General features: G+C 41.2%; 1 protein-coding gene across 9 annotated transcripts in view; it reads right to left on the bottom strand.

Annotated features, from left to right (window-relative positions):
• The window catches only part of DOCK10 (dedicator of cytokinesis 10), a 277,707-nt gene that overhangs the window by 214,841 nt on the left and 39,340 nt on the right, over positions 1-23,526 (bottom strand). For 5 of the 9 annotated variants that reach the window (XM_017529013.2, XM_017529017.2, XM_017529022.2 and 2 more), the window contains exon 1: positions 1,497-4,159. The exons of 2 other annotated variants lie outside the window; for them this stretch is intronic. In XM_017529013.2, coding sequence (XP_017384502.1) covers positions 1,497-1,658 — 162 coding nt within the window. In that variant the 5' untranslated portion in view covers positions 1,659-4,159. Of the gene's footprint in view, positions 1-1,496; positions 4,160-23,526 lie in introns of those variants that run through there. 2 more of the 9 variants (XM_017529015.2, XM_017529016.2) reach the window with 2 other exon arrangements.

Below are 23,526 nucleotides of genomic sequence, written 5' to 3'. Positions count from 1 at the left end.
TGAATAGACTGGAAAATATACTGGCTTTTAGAATCATTGCTCTAAGTGTTGGAGTGCTGGCATTTAGCAGGTATGTGAAGTTAAGATATTCAACCTTTCTGAAACTCTATTTTCTTCATCAGTATATTCTTCATCACCTTATTTAATGTCAATAAAAGTGTTATATAAATCAAAAGGATCCTTGGAAAAGCATTATGACTAGGTGAATAATTTTTAAAAATTTCTCAGTTATTTTGAAGGGTAAGTCTTTTTGCAAATTTCTAGCTGCAAAATTTTATAGACTGACAAATAAAATTAGAAAAATGAGACTGGAATAGCATGAACAATACACATAGTTATGGAATGTGTTAATGTTATTAACAAGCATTAAACTAGGAAAACAAAGATTTCTTTGACCTTTGAACTGTTTCAAATTCTTTAAAATTTAATTTGTGAAAACCTAAGAAAAAAATAAGCATGAAACTACCTCTATTTAGTGTTTCCTTTTAGAGATAATCACAGCCCACTAATTCAGGAACAATATTGCTTTTTGAAAATAAAATATTGATTTGTTGAAGAAATGGGCAAACAATATTATAGTTTAGTGTTCTGTGACTCAGAGGCATAGCCCAAGCCAAATGACTTTCATTTAAGAACTTTCAGAGTAACAGGTATTTTTCATTCATTATTTACTACATCCTTGATATTTCAACATTGAAATCTAAGAGAAAAAAGTCGATTGTGCTGAAGCCACCTGGACTTCAATGTCTCCTCAATTTTGGAAACTTTACCATATCACCTATTCTAATTTCAGTGACTAAGCAGATCTCTTTTTAAACTTAAAGAAAGAAAGAATGCTATCTTCTAATTTATTCTTGCTGATCAAACAGATGCACAAAAACAGAACAATATTTGTTTACTACAATAAAGCATAGACAAAAATGTAATTTGACAAGAGGCAAGAAACAGCTTTCTGATAAAAACCTATGCATTCTACAAAATTCTTATTCTTTATTCTAATATTGTGTCTAAGTTATGCATTCTGGAAAGGCATTTCCTTTGCAGAGGCAGAAAGAAAAGCCCCAAATATCTTGAAGTTAAAGATCTAACTACCAGCGTCTATACAACTTCAACGGTTACATCTCATAAAAAGAAAATACCTATTTTGAGCTCTTGTTTCAAATCATAGTTATAAAATAAAATCTCACTTAAACCAAACTCCAAAATTTTCTCTTATTTTCTGCACAAAAGTTAACAACAACATACAAAACGTGAGTTAGAAGAGAATTTCTAGTAGGCCAATAAGCTGCACAGTTTCATGACAGATACAAGAGGAAGAAAATATGTTCTTTGAATGATAGAAATAGTTGTGAAAAATTTTCCCCAAACAGTACTGCAGAGTAGTAAACTCTAGGTCACACATCTTTATCTAATGCTGAACATCGAAACCCCTAAATTGTAACCTCTCTATAATAACAGTTCAATCCACTGAGGCTGCTTTACCACGGATACCATACCATTATGATGAGGGTTCTGGGTCTATTCATTTCATCGTCACTTTCCAGAGGCAGAATTTCATGGGATGGTTCTTCTTGGCGTCGTCTACAAATGTGTGGACAGCTCCTCTGGACCACAGAACGAAAAGCTTGAAGCAGAACAATGCTGGCAGTGCAGCCCATTGCTGCATCCTGGAGCCTACAAAATAACTTCTATGTTGATGCTATGTTTGCAAAACAGTGGCTCCTTGTCCCTGAAAACAGCCTACACTGCAGCTGCAGCCGGCTCACTCTCCAATCATTTCCTTGAGCTCTGATCATCTGATCATGGCCAAATAGCTTGGACACAGAGATGGGAAAGATTTGATCCACATAAACTGAACACACTCGGACTATTAGAGCACTGCGCTCAGAGAGTATTTCTCAATTTACATTGAGAGCATGTTTCCTGTTCATTACAATGACGATCTTCGATTCTCCTATCAGAGGTCTGAATAAATATGTCTTTCCCACTCAGACACACAAATAAATTACTCTTTTTCACAACTGAAAATCTGACTTCACACTGACAATTTTTCCTGAGGCAAATGAGCATCATATAAAGAGTGAAAAGGATTGTTTTTTAAAAACATAAACACTTCCTGAAGGAAATTTTGCTGGATATTTCACTAAGTGATTGAGGTTTTTACTTTTCATAGTTAATAAGTTCCAGAAATGAAATTGGCTTATCTGAAACATAGAGTTCACTAGATCGAGATGATTTAACAAAAGCATGCACGCATTAACCAGCCCCGAGTGAGAGACACCAGTGTTCCCCTGCGATTTCCTTTCAATAGTATGGTTGTTCTGTTCCCACACATGCAGTTCTGCAGCCTAATACATTTTTATATTTACATAGGCGGCTTGCACGGCTGAAAATATCTCTATTACCGAGGTCACTCAGCAAGCTCCGCCAAGCTGACCTCTTAGAAAAAGCAGCTGTAAAGCATTTTAACATCCTATCAATAAGAATTCAAGGAGCTGGGAAGGACTTTGAGGTCTTTGGTAGTTAAAAGTCTAGTATTCCCTGACTCCTGTGAGACTAGTCACTTAGGAAAGAACCAAAGAGAGATGCTTAGAAATCACGTGTCCTTTCTGGAATGGCCTCAACATCTAATGGTATAGTGAAAGGGAATAGGACAACAGGGGCTGCTAGCACTAAAAATATCTCATGGAAAATGGATTTTGCTTACAAATGAGGAAAGTATGAAATCCCCAATAGAATTCAATGTCGGGATCTTTCTGCCAAGCTAATTCTTCCAGTGTAACTCTCGGAGATTCAAAGAAAGAAAATGCTTTCTTTGGTTTCTGGACTCCTTGGCGTGAAGGGTGCTGCAGGAAGTTTGGGGAAGGATTGCTTTGCTGTGACGTGTGGCCGCCCCAGCCTCAGTAAGGTCGCTTTCGCGGAAGTATCTAGCATGATGACCAATTAGGCGTTAATTGCTCAGTAATCTGTCACAACACAACATCATTTTAATTGGTATGTTGGCCAGAGAAGTAAAACATGCTTCTTTTTCTTTTCTTTTAAGAAGTACTGGCTGCCAGTAGTTTTTCATCTCTCTCTGTTTTGAGCAAACATATTTTAGTGCTGCTGGAAAAAGAAGAAAAAAATGCTAATGATGCTGGCAAGTCCTCTAACTCCATCCGGACCTTTGTCAGACTGCCCGGGTGCTAATCTAAACCATTTTTACTCTAAACAACTAGGGCATTTACTACAGAGAGGCTGCGATTTAGCCTATCTGGCTTGTGTGTATTGAATATCTATATATAACGGTGTCCACTAGAGACAGATGTGCAGAGTGGGCTTTTGTTTGTGAGTGTGTCTTTTCAAATTGGACAGTTCCTCAGGCCCTCTGTATGGCAGTGCCCATCCCCATCCACTCATTCCCATCCCCCAGGATGTATCCTCCAATCACTTCCATAGGTCCTGATCATCTGCTCATGGCTGCGTAGCTTGAACACAGGGAGTTGCTAGATGGAAACGCTTAAATAGACCACCAGCTCCAGTCAGAAACTGGAGAGAGAAGACAGATCCCTCAGCTATCCACCATGGGCTTGGCAGGCAAGATGTACTTCACATCCTAAACTCCTCTCTAACCAGCTCTCTCTAAATCTGGCTGACCTCGGGGGTGGCTTTTGGAATCAGATGTTTTGGCAGATGCCAAAGTCTTTAGGGAGACAAATGAGATGCTTTCTAGCTATTACAGTCCCACTTTCATCGATCCTCTCTGCCTCTGAGGAATTCACTCCTGTTATTGATGGGCTGCTGAGAGACTCAATAGTCTCTGTCTTTCTAGTCCGTCTCCTCTCTCTGTTAGCCTCTGTTATCAAGCTAAAGGAACGTTCGAGGATTAGTTTCTTTGGAATTCAATACACACAACCATTATCCAGTGGACGAGAAACAAAAAGACAAAATGCAGGAAAGAAGAGTTGAGTATGTTCTCCAACATTTCTCATGAAAGACTCTAAACATGCAGCAAAGTTGCAAGAAATGGGTTGGGTTCTGAGCTCTACGTTTTTCATAGTAAATTAAGCCGGAGATTGGGTTGGGTTGGGGGAGAGATTAGATATCTACCCAGAAACATGGCCATGTTTCCATCACATTTAACATGCATGTTGATACATGGGAATATTTTTCTTTTCTTTTTTTTTTTTTGAGATAGAGTCTCACTCTGTCACCCAGACTGGAGTGCAGTGGCAGGATCTCAGCTCATTGCAACCTCTGCCTCCCAGGTTCAAGTGATTCTCATGCCTCAGCCTCCTGAGTGTCTGCGACTACAGGCGTGCACCACTACACCAGGCTAATTTTTGGTACACAGGAAATATTTTCAGATTAGTTTTCGGATTAGGTATAAACGCCTCAGTAGGTGTCTGCTATTTTCATTTGAACTATTAATGAGATGAATCATTAACTTGGCCTCCAAATATCAAATGTGCACAGCCTTACTAATAAATGACCTTTGGAGACTCTTCTTTGCTCTCTCATCTGCCTTATTCCCGTAGGGGGTCTTATTTCATGACTCAATAGGATATTTATTAAACCTAAAATGCTAGAAACAAGATTTTTAAGTTCTTGTCTTAGATTAGGATATGTCACTAATCATTCATAAGGCTAAATTTTCCAAAGAGATGTTGGAAGCTAGATTTCACTCTGGGCCATTAATTATATGTTATATTATATTATATTATAATATGTTATTTCATATATATAAATTTATTCGGCACTTATGAAATCTTAAATTTGTGCACAGCGAAAAACATTCTTGTTTCAAAGCAGAGATTGCTGTGTTGTATAAATGAGAGTAGCCTTAGTGTACACAGGAAATGGAAGGAAGGATGGAGGGAGATGTCTTAACATCATATTGACCAGCGAGAAAGACATGTAGGAAGAAAAAGTAAGTCATTTCAGAGAGCAAAAGAAAGTTAAGGAGAAAAAAAAGAAAAATATGAAGGAAGGGACAAACAAAAACCACCTATATTGTGCTGAATCCTAGGAGGGTTTTGGACTCTGTCTCAGGGGTCCACCTACCCAGCTGTAGGCTGCCCATCCTTCTTCAACAAATCTTGAGTAATGAATTTAGTTTTCAGAACACTTTTCTAAAACATTCTGGCCTAAGAATGATTTGGCTGTACACATAGTTATCTCTACCACTTGGAAAATATGTCTAAAGATCTTTTTACAATGGGCAAGGAAATACATATTTAATTTAAATAAATAATGTCCATTGAAAGTGTTGGACCTGCCCAGCTTTGTTAAATTATATAAAAGCTGTATGTCTAAATCTATATATCTAATCTGTCGCAAAATACGTACATCTATTTTGACTGTGTCAAACTGGACTGTACTTTGGCATGATGGAGGTGAAGCCCATATTCTTCTCCTCCCCAAAAGACCTGGTGCATCTGACTCTTCTGTCACATAATGCTGACCTTGGATGGGGAGAGGTTTTCTGCTGTCCTGTGTAAGATATCAAATACATGGAAACTTACTGCTGATAATAGACGTTTGTCTTGTAAAAACAAAGACGAGTTTAGATAAAATATTTGAGAAATAAAAAATTTGAGAAATGGATATACCTGATGCTATACAGCTTGGTTTCATTGCTTCATACACTGTGAGTTTCTGGTGGGTCTATTTCAAGACTCTAATAAGGTCATGATCAGAACTTATTTATAAAGATAAATTTAGGGAAAGGCTAAGATTTTAAGGGTATAATTATGTCCCCCCAAAACTTATATGTTAGAACCTTGACCCCCAATGTGGCTGTGTTTTGAGAAAGGGCTTCTAAGGGAGTAATAAGGCTTTATGAGGTCTTCAGGGTGAGGCCCTCATTCTCTAGAACTAACGTCCTTATAAAAAGAAGAAGAAACACCAGATATCTCTCTCTGTCTCTCTCTTGCTCTCTCTCTGTCTGTCTTCACGTGTGCACAAGGGAAAGGCCATATGAAGCCACAGTGAGAAAGTGGCATTTCAAGAAGAGTGTCCCCACCAGAAAACAACCCTAAGGACACCTTCCAGCCTCCAGAACTGTGCAGAGAAGAGTTTCTGTTGTTTAAACCACCCAGTATGTGGTATTTTTTTATAGCAACCCTAGCACCCTAGCAGACCAATACAAAGACCTTGCCTGGAAAAACCAAATTCTAACAGTGAAACCTCAAGTGAATCATCACCTCCTAGAGAAATGTTCTTAATCCACCCAGGTTGAATTAACCCCCACCTTCCTCCCTGCTTCTAAAACACAAATGTTCAGGAATCACCTCTGAAGTAGCTTTTTGCTACACCTGCATGCCCTCTGGCCAGCAGAACATCACTTCCACATTTGGAGTCCAGAGATCCTGACTTCTAGCTCAAGGTGGTACGTGGAGTACATTTTTTAATCTACCTCTTTCCCTAAATCCACTAGAACAACTGCCACCAAATATCCCGAGAAAGGCAAATACTTCCAGAATACCTAGCACAGGTGTCAGCACCTCAGTGGAGCCCTTCACTATTTTAGCTGTGGCCAGTGGGGATGGGGTATGTATCTAGTCAGCCTGGCAGACTGGCTTACATATCCTGAAATGAAGACTGCAGTTGGTGCACTGGTCAAACTAACAGCTTGTCAACAGGTCAATTCAATGTTCTTCCTCTCCCTGATCCCAGGGCCAGAGGGCAGAGTACTCTAGCTCCCCAAACTAAGTAGATCTCTCTTAGTTTGGGTTAACTTATGGTGTGACTGACAGGACCTACAGTTAATATGGACCGAGCATCCTGGTTCAAGTCTAATTTGATGCTTGTCCAAATGACAGCCTGCTGGAAAAGGCGGCCAGCAGAGCACAGTAGAAAAACTCACAGTGAGCTGCTGCAAAACGGAGATCATCCTTTATTCTTTCAGGATATTGGTAGGAAGAGAGTAGCTGCAAAGGCCAACATAGAGCCTGGCCCATAATTATTCAGTGAACCAGTGTGATGCTGCCTCTGCTAGGGTGATAACAGAGGCTTGATCTCCTCCCTCTCAGCTTCCAGGATCAGCTTAAATGTGATACTGCCCCAGAAAAGCCTCCCCTAACAGGCCTTGCTTCACAGCCCTGAACCTCAGTCCTTATCACTGTACCCTGTGGGTTTCCTTTCTAACATACCAGCTATAATTACACCCTGATTGATGTAATTTTTAAATTACGTATTCCCTCTCTGTAAGATATAGGATTGTACTTACTTTTTCGCTATATATCCTGCACCCACCTTGGAGTACATGCTCAGTGAATAATAATCATGATAATGATGATACCCCTAAGAAAGCAAGCCCTTACCCAGAGCTCCCATGTGCCAGGCACAGTTCTAATGAATATTTACACATCGAGCTTCATTTACTCCTCCCTCTATGAGGCAGTGCTGTAATCATACCTGTTTTACTGTTGAGAAAATTGAGGCACAAAGATATTATGTGATTCCCTCAGATAATCACAACCAGTAAATGGTAGGACCAGAATTAGAACTGGCATGTGGTAGCGGGTAGTGAGGCGGCCCTGGAAAATTCCCTTTAAGAGCTGCTCTGTCCCTCACAGGAAAGCTTGCAACTTTTTCTTGGATGACAGTTTCAGAAACCAGCTAGTGATCTAGCAGATTGCTTTAAGGTGATGACTTAAATTGCATTTTGATGGGAATTGAAAACATTCTTAAACATGATGAATTTGATCAACAAATTTTTTAAATGTGCTGTGTTTACTATGTGAAGTGTTCACTGGCAGCAGTGACTCAACTGCCTAAATTGGCTGTGAAATCATATATTTAGAATACAGAGACACAACGGGCCCCCTTTATCATTCCGTGCTTCCTCCTACATGAATAAAACGTCAGTTAACACCAAAATGCCCCCAGAAAAAGGCTATTTTGGATTCAATTAGAATGAGGAAAATGAGGCCGTCACCCCAGGACACCCTGCGAGCCTGGGTATGGTTGCCCATGCTGTAAGAGCTGCCACTCACTCTTGAATCCATTGGAGGCTGACCCTGGAGAGCTGGCTGACAGCTCACACATGTCGCTGCTACAGAGAGAACCAGGCACTTTCCTTCCTGGGCTAGTGTGGGGATCTAGGGGTGACCATCAATTTGATGGGAGCTCAAGTGCCTCACAATCTTTGTTTCATCTTCCTTCTCTACCACAAATATTTTCTGTGATGGGAAGAAACATGGGGACAAAGGCAGAGGGTAGGAAACTTCTATCTACTGATTTAAGCTATAGTAGTACCTTTCCATGGGAGCTCAGAAATGATTAGTGGAATGAATGAATCAATAGGTAATAAAAATCACACCATCATTGTCATCATCATCATCATCAAGCTCTTAATCATGTTGGATTTCTTTGTAAAATTGCCAGAGGCTCAGCAAGTGTTGCTAAACAAAATGACCCAAAGGAGGAGAACCCTTTAGATTAAAAGTGACAGGGGATTTTGCCCCCAGTCAGTAAAACCAGGTCATGGGATTTGGTCATTTTCCAGGGCAAGATTAGTGAGAATCTTTTTCCATGTCTGTTTCCAGATGGGTAAGCCCCCCCACCCCTCAGGTCGAAACTCAATTAAATGGCTCGTAGATAGTTAATCAGTGCCTTCTTAGCTGAAAAGCGGAAAACACAACCCAGTGAAGTCATTCTTCCTAGTACCCACTTACCCTTTATCAGCTTTCATCTGTGCCCCTCCTACTGCTACCTCTACTCAAGGACTTGGGACTTAAGTTTATTGTGATAGCAACCCATGACGTTTTTTTCCCCCAACACCTATGATTTCTAGAAATCTTTTTTTCGTTTTCTCTCTCTTCATTTTCACTTAATTATAGTGGCCTCCACTTTGCAGGCATCTTTCCCATGTGCTGACATTTATTGACTTGTACAGTTAATCACTTTGGAAAAAGCACACTGTTCTTTTTCTTTAAAAATACAGATGCTGTTGTCAAGCTTTTCTTTATCTTCATTTTTCTACCTTTGGCATTGGTGCAGCTCAAAAGCAGATTATTCTTTTGTTGGTAAATTTAGATGCATCAGAAAATTATCTTTCATTGCTCTCTAAATCAGCTTCCTGCAGAGTGCATGGATAATTTAAATGTTCCATTAATAACTTACCTTTCTCCAGCATCTATGTTTGATTGAACTTTTCTCAGCTCATACTAAACCTTATTTTTAATAAAGGGTAGCATAGCGCAGCACTTAGGCAAAAGATCAGGAAGCAGGTTGCCAGAATGTAAATCCCTGTTGAGCTGTTTATTACCCTTGTTACTTTGAGAAAAATTTTAAGCCTCAATTTCTTCATCTGTTCAATGAGCGAATATTCATGAGGATCTAATATCCACATAAAGTGCTAGGCCCAATACCAAACACATGGTAAGAATTCATCAAATTTTAATTATGACTACAAAAATCTAAAGACTTTTAAACACTGCTTGTTTTCTCCCCACTTCCCCACTAAGTAGTATTTTTTAAAAAAATCTCCTTACTCTTCCTTGGCCAGGGACACACAGTGTTCTCTGCATGATAGGGGAAGAGGTTTTGCATTTGTCTCCTCTGTGCTTTAAAGTTATCTCCCATGGGAATGTGACACAAGTTCCAAATCCCCTTCCCTGTTATTTTTCATGAAAAAACAAATTTGAAATAATATAGTAATACCTCACTTATCCTGAGGTCACTTCTTTTGCAACGTCAACTATTCTGATCACAGTCAAGTCATGAAAAGGGACAAAAACAACTTCTCCAGAGCCAGAAAAGGGCGTCATATCATTTGTTCTATGAAGCTTATGGGAGTGGCTTAGTAAAGAGGTATTTCTATCATCATGGTTAATGCCATTATCTTATGCAGGATTCTAAAGAGCTTGCTGAGCTAAGCTTACAGTGAGTTTTGACCAGAAGCAATATCATTCTGACCTGCTCTGGTCATCCAATTGCCACTGGAAAGATGTCTCTGCTGAAGGCAGGTGGGCTGAAAGCTTCTTCAAGGGTCTGTGGTGGGCCCAGCTATGAAGCCAGCCCACCAAAAACTCAGCCATCTGATAGGGCTGAGGCTACGTACGTAGGAAAGAAATGAGGGTGACATAATGCAGCCTAGAAAGTGATTCAGAGCAATGAGCACAAGCTTTGGAGTTGAAGGGACCCGCCTGTGTTTGAATCCTAGTTTTGTTGCCTTGAAACATTAATGCTCCGAACCTTATTGTCTCTATTGGCCAATAAGAGTAAGATGAACCCTTCTACAGAAATGTTGTAACAAAGGCACATAATACAAAACACTGGCATAAACGGTAGATGTTATTCTTTCACCACTATCATTATTACAACCATTTGTGATATTATCATTGTTATTCAAAGTTAGTACCAAAGAGGGTAGATAGCAGTCCTGCCAGTCAAGGCTCAAAGTCAATAAAGCCATGCGGAAACAGCAACTCAACAGCAGAGAGAGCCTTGGCACTGGAACGAAGTGGCAAGGACAAGAGAGAGATGGGACAGGAAGTTTCCTTGACCTCTCTTCACCAGCCCGTGGGCCCAGGGTGCATGACTGAGTCGGGCTAACTTAAAGGTATGAGCCAACCACCAAAGGAAGGGATAGATGACAGACAATCTGAGAACATGAAAAAGATAAAATAAAATCAACACCCATGGTATCTGGGACTAATCCATGTTGGGGGTGGTAAACACTGGAAAGGTGCATAAGCAGTGTTCTACCCCAGTACAATGGATGAAACTGATGCATTAGGGAAATGACTAATGCATCAATGACTGATGTTTAGACTTTATGGTGGGAGTGAATATAGGAGGAGTTGTTGCTGGTATATGTTCACAACAAGGACACTAATGCATCAGGAAAAACCAAATTATGTCCAAGTGGCCTTGGGTTCAGGAGGGAGAAATCTGTGATACATTCTGGATAAAACTTCCATCAGCAACTTTTAATTTTTAAAAGTTTAGTGATTAAATTGAATAAATTATGTTATCTTCAAGAGTTAGCTATGTGAAAATATTTTTGGATGACATGGGATAAATGAGCTATTAACTGTACTCTCTGTACTTGCTCTATTTTATTTTCTGTGTTCATTTTTCCCCCTTTGAATTGTGGCAGGAATTAACCACCCACGTCTTAAACATTCCAAGTTAAATCTAGTTTACAATAATCACGAATTGCTTTCCAAACATGAAAATGGCAGTCTTTAAAGTCATTTACAATGTTCCTTCCAAAGCAATTTTAAAGGTAAAATGATAACAGCCTGAGTGTGTCTCCATTTTTACATTATTTGCCAGGACTCAGGGGAGCCACTCAATGTATCATTTTAGGGTTGGTGCAAAGAACCCAGCTCCAGGATTTTGAAAGGAAACAGGGACAAACCAAGGTTTAGATCCAGCAGGAATAGGAGACATAGGCAATATTCAGAAGATTAACTTGATATGATAATGTTTACCTTCTCCTTACAACCTAAACTGCAGGATATGGATTCTTAAAATTTTTGTTCCTACTACTTCCAGTTTGTGCTACTGACAATTGAAGCCACTGTGGTTCCCCCAAAGCAGCCTTCCTTTTCGTGCGAAGAGGTTGGAAAAGCACAAAATTGGCTTTGGGCTCTAACACTCATTAGGACTGCAGACAAATCTTGTCACCTCTTTCTCTGGATCTAAGTTTTCCTGTACATAAAATTAGAGGGTTAAAGCACATGGCACAAGTTCTTCCAGGTCTAGGATTCTATAGCTTTATCTAACAAAAAGATTCAGTTAGAACACCAATGACCAGTGTTTGGACTTTAAGGTAGGGGTGAAGATAGGAGTTGTTGCTGGGACAGACCCCATTCCCCTAACCATATATTTTTTTGAAGGCTCTAGTAAACATCACCAACAGTGTCACAAAAGAGGTAGGAGCACTCTGAAAAGTGAGGTGTAAGAGGAAAGCATTGGCAATCAGGCAGTGGAAGGAGGTCCAACAAAGCCCAGAACAGCCACCCCAATCCACTCTAATATGTAGACAGCATTGCCCTGTGGTGCAGGTTGATGGAAGGAATACCAAGAGAACTCAAATGGTCTCTCTTTGGAAGTTTAATCATTTTGCTGTCCAACAAACCTGAATTTACCATTTCTTGGATTTGCGACTTTTTGTCAAATGATCTTCTGCTCTTTGTTTACACAGCGGAGAAATGGGAATGGTAATCATGTATTATAACAGATTCTTTTATGACAAGGAGGAGTAAATGAGCTAATCCAAATGGAGCACTTGACACAGCACCTGAGACATTGGGAAAAAGAGAAGCTCTACTGGTTATGGGCTCAACTTGGGAGCATCCACACTCCACAGCAACTCACCAGGTGAGTCAACTGCGCCTTCCATTGCAGGGTGGCACGAGCAGTCATGGGAGAACAGAGAACCTCCTAAAGTGGGAGAAATCACTGGGATCCTGGCATTTCAGATGAGAAGAATGCAAGACAGGATGCAGGATATTCATGTCCACCTTTTAGGAGAAGTATTGTTATCCTGTTTTATTTTCAGGTGCAACTGAATTCTGACTGTCGAAAGCATTCCCCTCCCTCTATTCCCAAGCCCACTCTGTCCCCTACCGAACACGGCCAAGCTCCCAGAGGGCAAAGCTGAAGTTCAAATGGAGATTTGGCTCCAGGACCCTGGGTTAGGTGGAGGTAGGAGCCTAGCCTCCACACTGGTAGTGTTCTACCTTGAAAAACCCCTAAACCTGATCAGCTGCATGTACTCTTGGGTCTTTAGGGATATGTGTGGTTGGGATATGATCTATTACATTTCTGAAGGGAATACAAATTACCTTACTGCAGTCTTGATAAAGGTCTTGTCCCCACTCAATATAGAGCTGAAGAGAAGACATACCCCATGGACATGCTTTGGCTTCTAAAACACAGTCTATCACAACATGTCTGCGAATAAAAACAGTGACATAGATCACGTTGTAATTTGTTTAATACGTAAGATTTTTTAAGAGTAGCCCATCAACTCTTGATGTGTAGCGTATGTGTAGCGATGTGTACTGGCGTAGATGTGTAGAGGTGGTATGTTATGGCCACCTCTGTAGAAGCTAATGGTGACATAAAGCTTCAAAATCAAGTTTAACGTGACATCAGAGGTAGTATATGTACTGGTTAAGGAGGATTCTAGGAAAACGCAGCCTGGGTTTGAAAGTCAGTTCTGTCTCTTACTAGCCTGGTAATCTTCAGCAACTTACTTAACTCCTCTCAACCTTCACACTTCCCTCCGAAGACTACTGTGAGAATTAAGTGAGATAATATGCATAAAATGTTTAACATGGTGCTGGAAGTAGTACTACAGGGTCAGCAAATGGTGGCTACTATTACTGCCTCCAAAAAGTGGAAGACACTGTCAACCAGAAAGTCTCTCCTGCTTTCTCTTGGAGGCATTGAATATGTGAAATGCAGTACTCACTAAAATATTCTTACAACAAAGACTGCCTCTTTCTAGAAGCGTCTATCTTAGTATGGCCTGACACTGAATCACCAGTGCTAACTAATGTTGGGAGCTCCCTGGGAAGAGGTCATTGGTCCACATCCAGTGTTGGCAGACAAGATCTTCCTCCAACTGATCTGATTCAGGGTATATATTATGTCATTCCTCTACTCACTTCATGTAGCTCTTTTTCTAGTTCACAAAGCAAATTTTCACACACACACACAAACACACACACACTGCATAAATCTGTGTTTGTTATCTATTGTCGAATAGCACGTACTCCAAAACCTAATGGCTTTAAACAAAAGTAAACATTTATTATCTCACAGTTTCTGTGTGTCAGGAATCAGGAGTAGCGTAGATTGTAGTGACGCTGCAGACAAGATGTCAGCTGGGCCCATGGTCATCTGGAGGCTACAGCTGCCCTCCCACGGTTCACTTGCATGGCTGGCAAGTGAGGAGGGGCAGCTGACAGGCCTGACTTCCTCAGCAGGTGGGTTTCTCCACAAGGGTTGCTTGGGTGTCCTCATGACATGGAAGCTGGCTTCTTCTGGAGCCAGGGATCCAAGAGGATAAAGAGGAAGCCAGAACGACCAGTGTAAGTTACTGGAGTTTGAAGTTGATGACCAGTCAAAGTTACACACTATTATTTCTGCAATATCCTATTGGTTCCATGGGTTAGTCCCATTCGGAGTAGGAAGGAACTAGACAGGGCATGAGTATCCAGAGGTAGAGATTGTTGGAGTCCGCCTTGAAGACAGTCTCACTGTAGACACCCCTCTGCCACACACAAATCATATGTCTAAGAAGCATCTTTAGTAAATCAGCTAACGTCAATGCATACAATTCAACAAACACTTAATTGAACACCTATTATCTATTTCATGCCAATAATACACAAGAGGGCCTCTTGTAGTTGTTTCTAGGTTTGAACAATTTGGATATTTTAATGTAACTTTTACTATTCTAGCATTGAAAGGGTGTTGCATAGCGTAGGTGCCCACAGTGACTTGCTTCCACTCCCTCCTCACGATACAGAGCCATGGAGAGCCACTCAGTCCAAATGGCTCAAAAGATAAGTCATCAATCGCTGGGGAGAATGGATTTAAAAAAGCATGGCTAATTGTGCAAATCTCAATACATTCCCTCGTTTTCAGAATGTGGAAAGTGATTGCTGCATTTTTAACTTTTTGGTTTTATTTGAGAAAAAGATATATCAGCTTGAATAATTTTTAATGTGTATTGCTCACACTCTCGGCCAAGAGCTTGTTTTAGCATAAAAAGGACGCTACTGGTATCCAAACTCCAATTTTTGCAAAAACCCAGTTTTTTTTTTTTTTTTTTTTTTTTTTTTTTTTTTTTTTTTTTTTTTTTTTTTTTTTTTTTTTTTTTTTTTTTTTTTTTTGGTAAATGTCTACATGCCATTTTTGTTCTTAAGCATTTTAGCCAGTTACATGATAGATGTTATTTGCTTCCTTGAAACTGACTATGTGGTAATTTGAGTCAACTAATAAATTGTATAAAATAGATGGCTAGGCCATTACTTGGGCTAACCATTGTTTATTCAATAAAAGTCTCGTTCAGGTTTCCTACCCACTCAAGCAAGCACTTTGTTTCTCTCCTCTTCATCACACTGTGTGATAAAAGTTCACCCTATATCTGCTGTTTCTAGTCAGGCACAGGGGGGCCTGGTGGCCACTAGGAGTCGGAGGGGGGTGCAGGAGGATGAGCTGCCTGATATGACACAAAATATCACAACTGAATTAGAAGAAACAAATCCTAAAAGGCCAGGTATCTGTCCAAACTTCAAGGGGACTTATAGACTTGAATTCAACTACAGTGGGATTTGACTGCTTGTGTTCAAGTCCTGGCTCAGCCATTTATCAGTTGTGTGACAATGGAGAAGGGACTTAACTTCTCTGTGTCTCATCTGTACGCTGAGGAGAGTAACTGTCATGACAGTTAGGGTGCCCATATAATTGACCATCCAAACCAGAACCCTCTGAAAGTGAGAGAGAGTGCTATTAATAATTATGCATATATAGGGACTATTCAAAGACAAGGTGGAATGCAGGCCACCTTGGTAATGATTTCTAACCCTTATGGCTACTGCAAAAAGTCAAATAAGAACATCTGTGTGAAATCATTTAGCCAGGTGTTTGGCATAATAATCTCAATGAGTATCAGCAACATGACCAGGGCTTAATAATGAAGAGGTCCTATCTGAATGAAACGGTAACAAGAAGCACTGAGCAGCTTTTGAACTTGACTCTGCAGGCAGGTTGGTCAGCTTCGGGAGATTAAATTTCAGGGTGAAAGGAGATGCAGGAGCCAGACATCGGGGTGGTATTGAGACAAATAGCTAGCACGTAGAGGGGTGCAACAGGCAGAACAGATTAGAGGCTGACTGTCGTCTTGCAGAGAAGCTGGAATGAGGAATAGGAATTGGATCAGAAGCTCCACTGGCCACACTGACTTCTGATTAGAGGCAGGAGAAGGAAAGGACACAACAGTTCCACCTCAGTGTTCATGTAACCTCACAAGATCTTTGCCCTACACCTGGCGTCTCCAAATTCTCACCTCTAGCTTCAAAATTGACTGTAACCCCTATATGCTTATTTCCATATTTCTGTCTTCGTAATCTGCTCCCCATCAAATTCAACACTGCCTTTGGGGTCTGTTTCTTAAACCAGCTCTGCCTTGCAACTGTCCTATTTTTTTTTTTTTTTTTGAGAAGGGGGTCTCACTCTGTTGCTCAGGCTGGAGTGCAATGGCGCTATCTCGGCTGACTGCAACCTCTGCCTCCCAGGTTCAAGTGATTCTCCTGCCTCAGCTTCCTGAGTAGCTAGAATTACAGGTGCCCGCCATCACTCCTGGCTGATTTTTGTATTTTTAGTAGAGATGGTTTCACCATGTTGGCCAGCCTGGTCTCGAACTCCTGACCTCAGATGATCCATCCGCCTTGGCATCCCAAAGTGCTGGGGTTACAGGCGTGAGCTACCCTGCCTGGCTGTCTTATTGTTTTTAACAGATACACCATTTTCCCTGAGACATTGGGGTGACCTTTGCTGCCCTCCTCTTCACTGCCATCTGTGTACAACCTGCAACAAACATGGCTCACATGTATCTGCTGATGGGGGGGCCGAAGGAGAGGAGTCAGAGCAGCCCGTGTGGGATACATGCAACATCCAGTGTGTGAGGCAGAAATGCTGAGCACAAGATGGAAGTCCAGGGCTATGTCCTACAGGCCCAATTCAGGAGAGAATTCAGAAAGAGAGCCACTACCAGACACACAATATGGTTCAAAGCCACAGAGAAAGTTTTAGACCTAAAGGCAGATTCCCAGAGGGAAGACCAGTGGCTCGAAGAGAGCAAAGAACCCAGGGGGCTACCAGAAAACCAAGCAGGGTGTGGGCGCATAGGCATGGAGATGTTTTAAACAACATTCTGGCAAACAAAGATGTGTTGCTCCAGCTGGCTCTTGTCTGTTTTCCCTCGTGTAGATTCCAAGAGCTGTGATGTTCTGTACCCTCGGATCCGTGACTCAGGAACACATGCCCATATTTTGATTTCCAGTGCTACCCTCCTGGTTATAGTTCTCATTAATTTCAATCTCATGGTGCCCTGGGATTCTAAGAGTGAGATGAAACTGAATTGGAAAGTGGAGATTTATTTCAGACTCTCAATTAGAAATATTCCAAGCATAAATTTTTCATATATTTTCTTAATATTTGCCTCTATTCCTGCTTCTCTGTGAGTCAGGATTAGCAGCTGCATAAAAATGAATGAACAAGGAGCAAATAAACATTACCAAAATGATTCGGGAGCATTTGGGTTTTCTTGGCTCAACACCTTGGTGTTATTTGTATTCTTCTTGCTCTTTTTAAATATTTACTTACATCCTCCTTACATTCTCCTTGGTGTTAGATGCAAGGGAAGTTTTCCTTTCTCTGGACCAATGTCTGTACTCTTATCTCTTTCAGGGTCTTGCTTCATCAATCATTCCTCTCTCCTCTCCTGGCTCCTTCCCCTCAGCAGCATAAAAACTTCTGCTATATGTAAAATAAACTCATCCCCCAATCCACACACACACACACACACATATAAAACCTTCTTCAGCCCTAAGATTTCTATGGCTACAACACTCTTTCGCCTTTCCTCGCAGGCAAACTCCTGGGAAGCATCATCTAAGCACCCTCTTTCTTCCCTTTTTCTTTTCTTACTCACTCTTAACCCAGGGGGGTTTATAACAAGCACTTACTATACCCAACTCCCTCCATCAAAGGGTCATAAGTCAGCTCGCTGCATGTGATTTTTATATGGGAAAAGGATGACTGAAGTTCTTAGAAGTGCTGTTTTCTCTTATGAAAATGTTGCTCTTAAAATTCCATTTATAGCTAGGCGTGGTGGCTCACACCTGTAATACCAGCACTTTGAGAGGCCAAGGCAGGCGGATTATTTGAGGTCAGGAGTTCAGGATCAGCCTAGCCAATATGGTGAAATCCATCTCCACTAAAAATACAAAAATTAGCTGGGTATGATGGTACACACCTGTAGTCTCAGCTACTCAAGAGGCTGAAGCAGGAGAATCGCTTGAACCTGGGAGGTAAAGGTTGCAGTAAGCTGAGATGGTGCCACTGCACTTTAGCCTGGGTGACAGATTAAGATTTTGTCTCAAAAAATCATTTATATTATTATTTTTCTTTTTCTTTCTTTCTCTCTTTCCTATTTTCTTTTAAAAGCAATAAGGGTCTCGCTATGTTGCCCAGGCTGGTGTCAAACTCCTGGCTTCAAAAGATCCTCTTGCCTTGGCCATCACACCCAAGCTCATTCATAGTATTAAATTTCTTGCAAACACCTTCTTTAGGGTGGCTTCAGCACTGTTATTCCAGCGAGTGAAGTTCAACTTAATGAGATATTAATATGCCAGTTTTCTTCCATTCTTCCCTTCCTGCCTCCCTCCCTCTCTCTCCTTTTCTTCTTTTCTCTATTTAATGAAAATTTACTGACTGCTAGTTTATGCTAGACAATATCCCAGGCCCTGGGGCTAAAACAGTGAGCACAGAAACACAAAGAGTCCTATCCTCTGGGAGCTTATACTTTGGTGTAAACCTCAAAAATAGTATGATTCCCTTTTGGGAAAATATTATTCATAAACACTATAAAGGTGGGTTTTTTTGGGTAGAGTCTTCAGTCTAAAATGAACGTTGTCTGGTTTAATGCCCCTAATTGCAGATAAGAAAAATTAAGCCCAAAGCAGCAGCATTTCCAAAGTCTCCAACCTGAGAGTTGCAGTCTGACGGTACGCAACAGCAAATATGTATTTTATTGCACGGCAAGGGCTTGAAAAACTCAGCTATGGATTGAAAGCTTTATTAGGTGTGGTGCAACAGGATCCCTCTGATCATTCTTCAGATTGCATCCTGCCTGATGTCACAAGGCACTGAAGCAGGAACTGCTGAATTGGCAAATGACCGTCAGTTAGAAAATTACAGTATATCCAAGGGGAAGAGACGTGAATTTCAATTTCATACACCTTCTATGCAAAAATACAGCTGGCCCAGGGAAGGTTCATGATGAATCTTCTAAAGCCACAAAGGCTATGTTCTATCATTTACAAAACAGCATTGGGATCCCTCAAGTCTCTCTCTCTCTCTCTCACACACACACACACACACACACACACACACACACAATTACTAGCTTTACACATCATGGAAAACTGACTTTAGTCTCGTCGTTGCAGTTTATAATAATCTATGTGGCTGGATTCTAAAAGTAGAAGGAAAGAACCATAACCACTAGGGAGCTTCCAGTGTCTGTAAGCACACATTCTATTTATTACAGTCATTCATGGAATTGTGCTTCCCATGTGTGGAAGACTGAAAGGCGAGTGCTCTAGCACAGCAAGAAACAATTGTATTGTTTTGAGCATTTCCTGTCCACAGTTAAGCGAGAGCAATTGGTGCCAATTCTGGGAGAAGACCTGGAGAATTTCGACACATTCACAATGTCTCCAAGGTATCTACACCAATAGCAGGGCAGGAAAAAGGGAGTGAGAGTAGTGACTCCATGAGCCAGCCATGCTTCTGTGTCTCTCCCTCAGAGAAAGGTTGCCAGAAACAGTCCACAGGCTACTACTAGAAAGAAAATCAGGCGGGGCATGGTGGCTCATGCCTGTAATCCCAGCACTTTGGGAGGCCAGGGCAAGAGGATCACTTGGGGTCAGGAGTTTGAGACCAGCCTGGCTCGGTGAAAGCTCATCTCTACTAAAAATACAAAAATTAGCTGAGCGTGGTGGCTCGTGCCTGTAATCCCAGCTACTCAGGAGGATTGCTTGAACCGAGGAGGCGGAGGTTGCAATGAGCTGGATCGTGCCATTGAACTCTAGCCTGGGCAACAGAGTGAGACTCCATCTCAAAAAAAAAAAAAAAAAAGAAAAAGAAACTATTGTGTTAATTTGGCTAACAATGTGTTAACTGGAGCTACTATGAAGTGGCTTAGTGCTGTTTTGTGTAAGCAGTGGGATGCCAAGCATTATTATGGGCAGTGATTTCTTATCAGTACTTTAAAGTGACTGGTTAGCTACTGATAGTAGAAACAGCAGCAGTAGTCTGGCCATATTCAGGGTATATGCATTTACCAATAAATACATAGGTGCAATAGCAGGTAGATAGACTTTGATAAGTCATGAATAAAAAGAGCACAACTGTTGTGTATACTATTGTATACACAACAGTATACAACAGACTTTCTATAATAGAGCTTTATTTGCAATACTGTGGAAGGACAGTGTCTTAGTCCATGCCATCTGCTATAACGAACACCATAACCTGGGTGCTTTATAAACAACAAAAATTCACTTCACACAGTTCTGGAGGCAGGAAGTCCACGATCGAGGCGTCAGCAGATGCAGTGTCTGTGAGGGCCTGCCTTCTGGTTCACAGATGGCATCTTTTTGCCTTGGGTGGTTTTCACATGGTAGAAGCAGCAAATGAGCTCCCTTGAGCCTGTTTCATAAGGGCACTAATTCCATTCCTGAGGGTTCTGCCCTCATGACCTAACCATCTTCCATAAGACTCCACTTCCTAATACACCGTCTAAGGAGTTAGGATTTCAACATCATGTGAATTCCTGGGGAAACCGATCAGGGGACACACATAAGCAGCCCATAGCCAAGAGAGAGGGACAGTAATTCAATCAGAGGGATTCCATATGACTTCTCAGAGGCTAAGATATTTGACTTGGGCCGTGAAGCATGAATAAATGGCACCTGGGAGGAAAAGTGAGTTAGAATATTTCAAACACGAAAGGCTGTGTGGCTGACGAAGGCATCTGACTTTTGAAGGCCAACGCCACTTGTTGACCCTATGTTAAACTCTCTCTTTATTAGCACTGCCCCCTGGTGTTCATTGTGAGAAGGGGTCTCAGAGGGCAAACACATGCTTTTTGCCATTTTGCCCTTTAAAAATGAACAGACTATCATCCTCAATATCTCTTACTTGTGGTATCATTCAGGTTTCCACTCTCAAGTGGCATGCTGAATAAAAGCAGGCACCGACCACGAACTGCAATAACAACACGGCTTTCTCAGTGAGTTTACATAGATATAAGCCTGCTTCTGCCTCTTAGGGTCCCTTATTGATAGACAAGTCATACATTTCTTTGGCCTCAGTAGTTGAGACTTAGTCAACTGTTCAGCTCCCTTTAACTGTTAACTGATGAGAATATTCAGGGAAGAAAGTGTCTCAGTGACTCCTCATCACAGTGAGACAATGGCCATGCAACAAGGAGTTGGTGGGATACCCAGGCAGTTGTAAACATCCACATATGCAGAAAGAAAAAAGACAGCAGATGGCATCTCATCACCCACAGCTTCCAGAAACAGTATGGAGTGTGGCTGGATGCTCAACACTGCAGAATTGGTATGAACCACATCACTGTCGTCTGTATTACGGCAGACAAGTAAGAACTAAGAAGGGACCAGGGTAAATTTTGAGAGTAACAAATTCCATCTGTATTTGAAAATGGGAAGGAATTTTGGAAGGTTATATTTTTATTTTTATTTTATTTTATTCTGTTTTAGAGACAGGCTCTCACTTTGTCACCCAAGCTGGAGTGCAGTGGCATGATCTCAGCTCACTGCAGCCTCGACTTCCTGAGCTCAAGTGATCCTCCCACCTCAGCCTCCTGAGTACCTGGGAGCACTGGTATGTGCCACCACACCTGGCTAATGTTTGTATTTTTAGTAGAAGCAGAATTTCATCATGTTTCCCAGTCTGTTCTTGAACTCCTGGACTCAATAATGCATCTGCCTCACCTTCCCAAAATGCTGGGATTACAGGAGTGAGCCACCATGCCTGGCTGGAAGATTACATTTTTTTGAGTTCGAGCTTTGGGTAAACATCCCCATGGAGATCCTAAGTTCACTGATGGTAGTGTGGTGTCTTTGTTTCATGATTCCACCAGAAGGCTGATATTAGTAGGAGAATTCTCCTTAGGGCTGTGTCTGATGCAACTCGAATCAGAAGAAAGACCCACAATCCTGAAATGACACTTTCTTGAGGGTGTTGACTTCATGTCTGACTGAATGAACCTTTTGTTTAAAAAAGGCAAATCTAAAACACAGATATGTGCTTCACTTGTTTTAGTTTCAAATTAAAAATTTTATCTAATAGTAGTATTTGTTCCAAATTTTACAAGGTAATGTTGCTGATATTTCATTAGCATCCCTGATCCCTAATGGCCTTCCTGACTCCAAAACTACAAGAGATATTGTCTCTTTAAAGTCCATAATGCGCATTTACACTGATGGAATAAGGCCAGTGACTCCCAAGCTTCTTTGGGGAAAGAAGCCATCTTTTCTCTGTGTGACTTGTTCAATGATAATTGGAGTTTCACATCTGCTCTACAGGTCCAATCATAATAGCGCTTGCTGTTAAATGTAGTTAGGTCTATCAAAATATTAATAAACATGATAATGACAAACTAAGGAGATAGTTAATTATCATACAGTGATGACAACCAACATTTCTTGAGCATGTCATATGTGCTTAGCATTTTCTCAGTTCATCTGTGATATAAGCATCATGATCATCCCTTGCAGTGGGTTGCATGGTGACTCTCCAAAATATATGCACACATCCCAATCACTGGAATTCATGAATGTGACCTTATTTGGAAAAAGCGTCTTTGCAGATGAGTTAAGCCTTTCAAGATAAAATCCTCTTGGATTATTTAAGATGGTCCTAAATCCAATGAAAAGTGTTCTTATGAGATAGCAGAGGGGAAGACGCAGAGAGAAAACGATGAAAAGGAGGGAGGGACCCATGAAGGTGAAGGCAGAGACTAGAGTTGTATGGCCACAGGCCAAGGAATGCCTGGAGCCACCAGAAACAGGAGAAGGCTAGGCAGGATTTGCCCCTAGGACCTTCAGAGCGAGTGTGGCCCTGCTGAGTTGATTTTGGACTTCTGCCCTGCAAGAACAAATGTCTGTTGTTGCCATAAGCCACTTAAATTGTGCTCATTTGTTAAGGTGGCCCGAGGAAACCAATGCACCCCTATTTTGAAGTTGAGAAACCTGAAGCTCAGAGAGGTTAAGTAACTTCCCAGAGCCACAGAACTAGCCTTAACAAATGGGGGAGCCATGTTTGAACTGACATCCTTCTGACTTAAGCACCTGTGCTCTAGGCATAAAGCCACAAGTCAGCTTAATAATTCAGACAGTATATGCTTTCCCAAGACAGAGCCAAGGATGTGAGGAGTGTGCTGATGCAGAGTTTCAGAGGAGTCTCTTTGAGCAGCTTCCTGCCTCCAGAATCCATTTTTTGCATTAAAAGAGCCATTAGAGCTTGTCCATCAGCAGTTCAGTCCACGTGTGGCTCAGCCTCCCAGCTCAGGGATAAGGCAGTTCTGTACTTGGCCCCCAAAGGCCTTTCTTTATTTCTCTAATCATAAGTATGATTGTCTTGACTCATGCTGGGCAATAATACAATGGAGAATGAACATTAAATTAAATCCATAAAGAGCCTAAAATCAATCAAGCCTTTCATGAAACTAATTTTAGAAAAGAGGTCATTAGATAG

This window comes from Cebus imitator, unplaced genomic scaffold (assembly GCF_001604975.1).
Source record: "Cebus imitator isolate Cc_AM_T3 unplaced genomic scaffold, Cebus_imitator-1.0 Scaffold57, whole genome shotgun sequence".
Taxonomy (NCBI): Eukaryota; Metazoa; Chordata; class Mammalia; order Primates; family Cebidae; genus Cebus; species Cebus imitator.
This window is presented reverse-complemented; position numbering and strand designations above follow the sequence as displayed.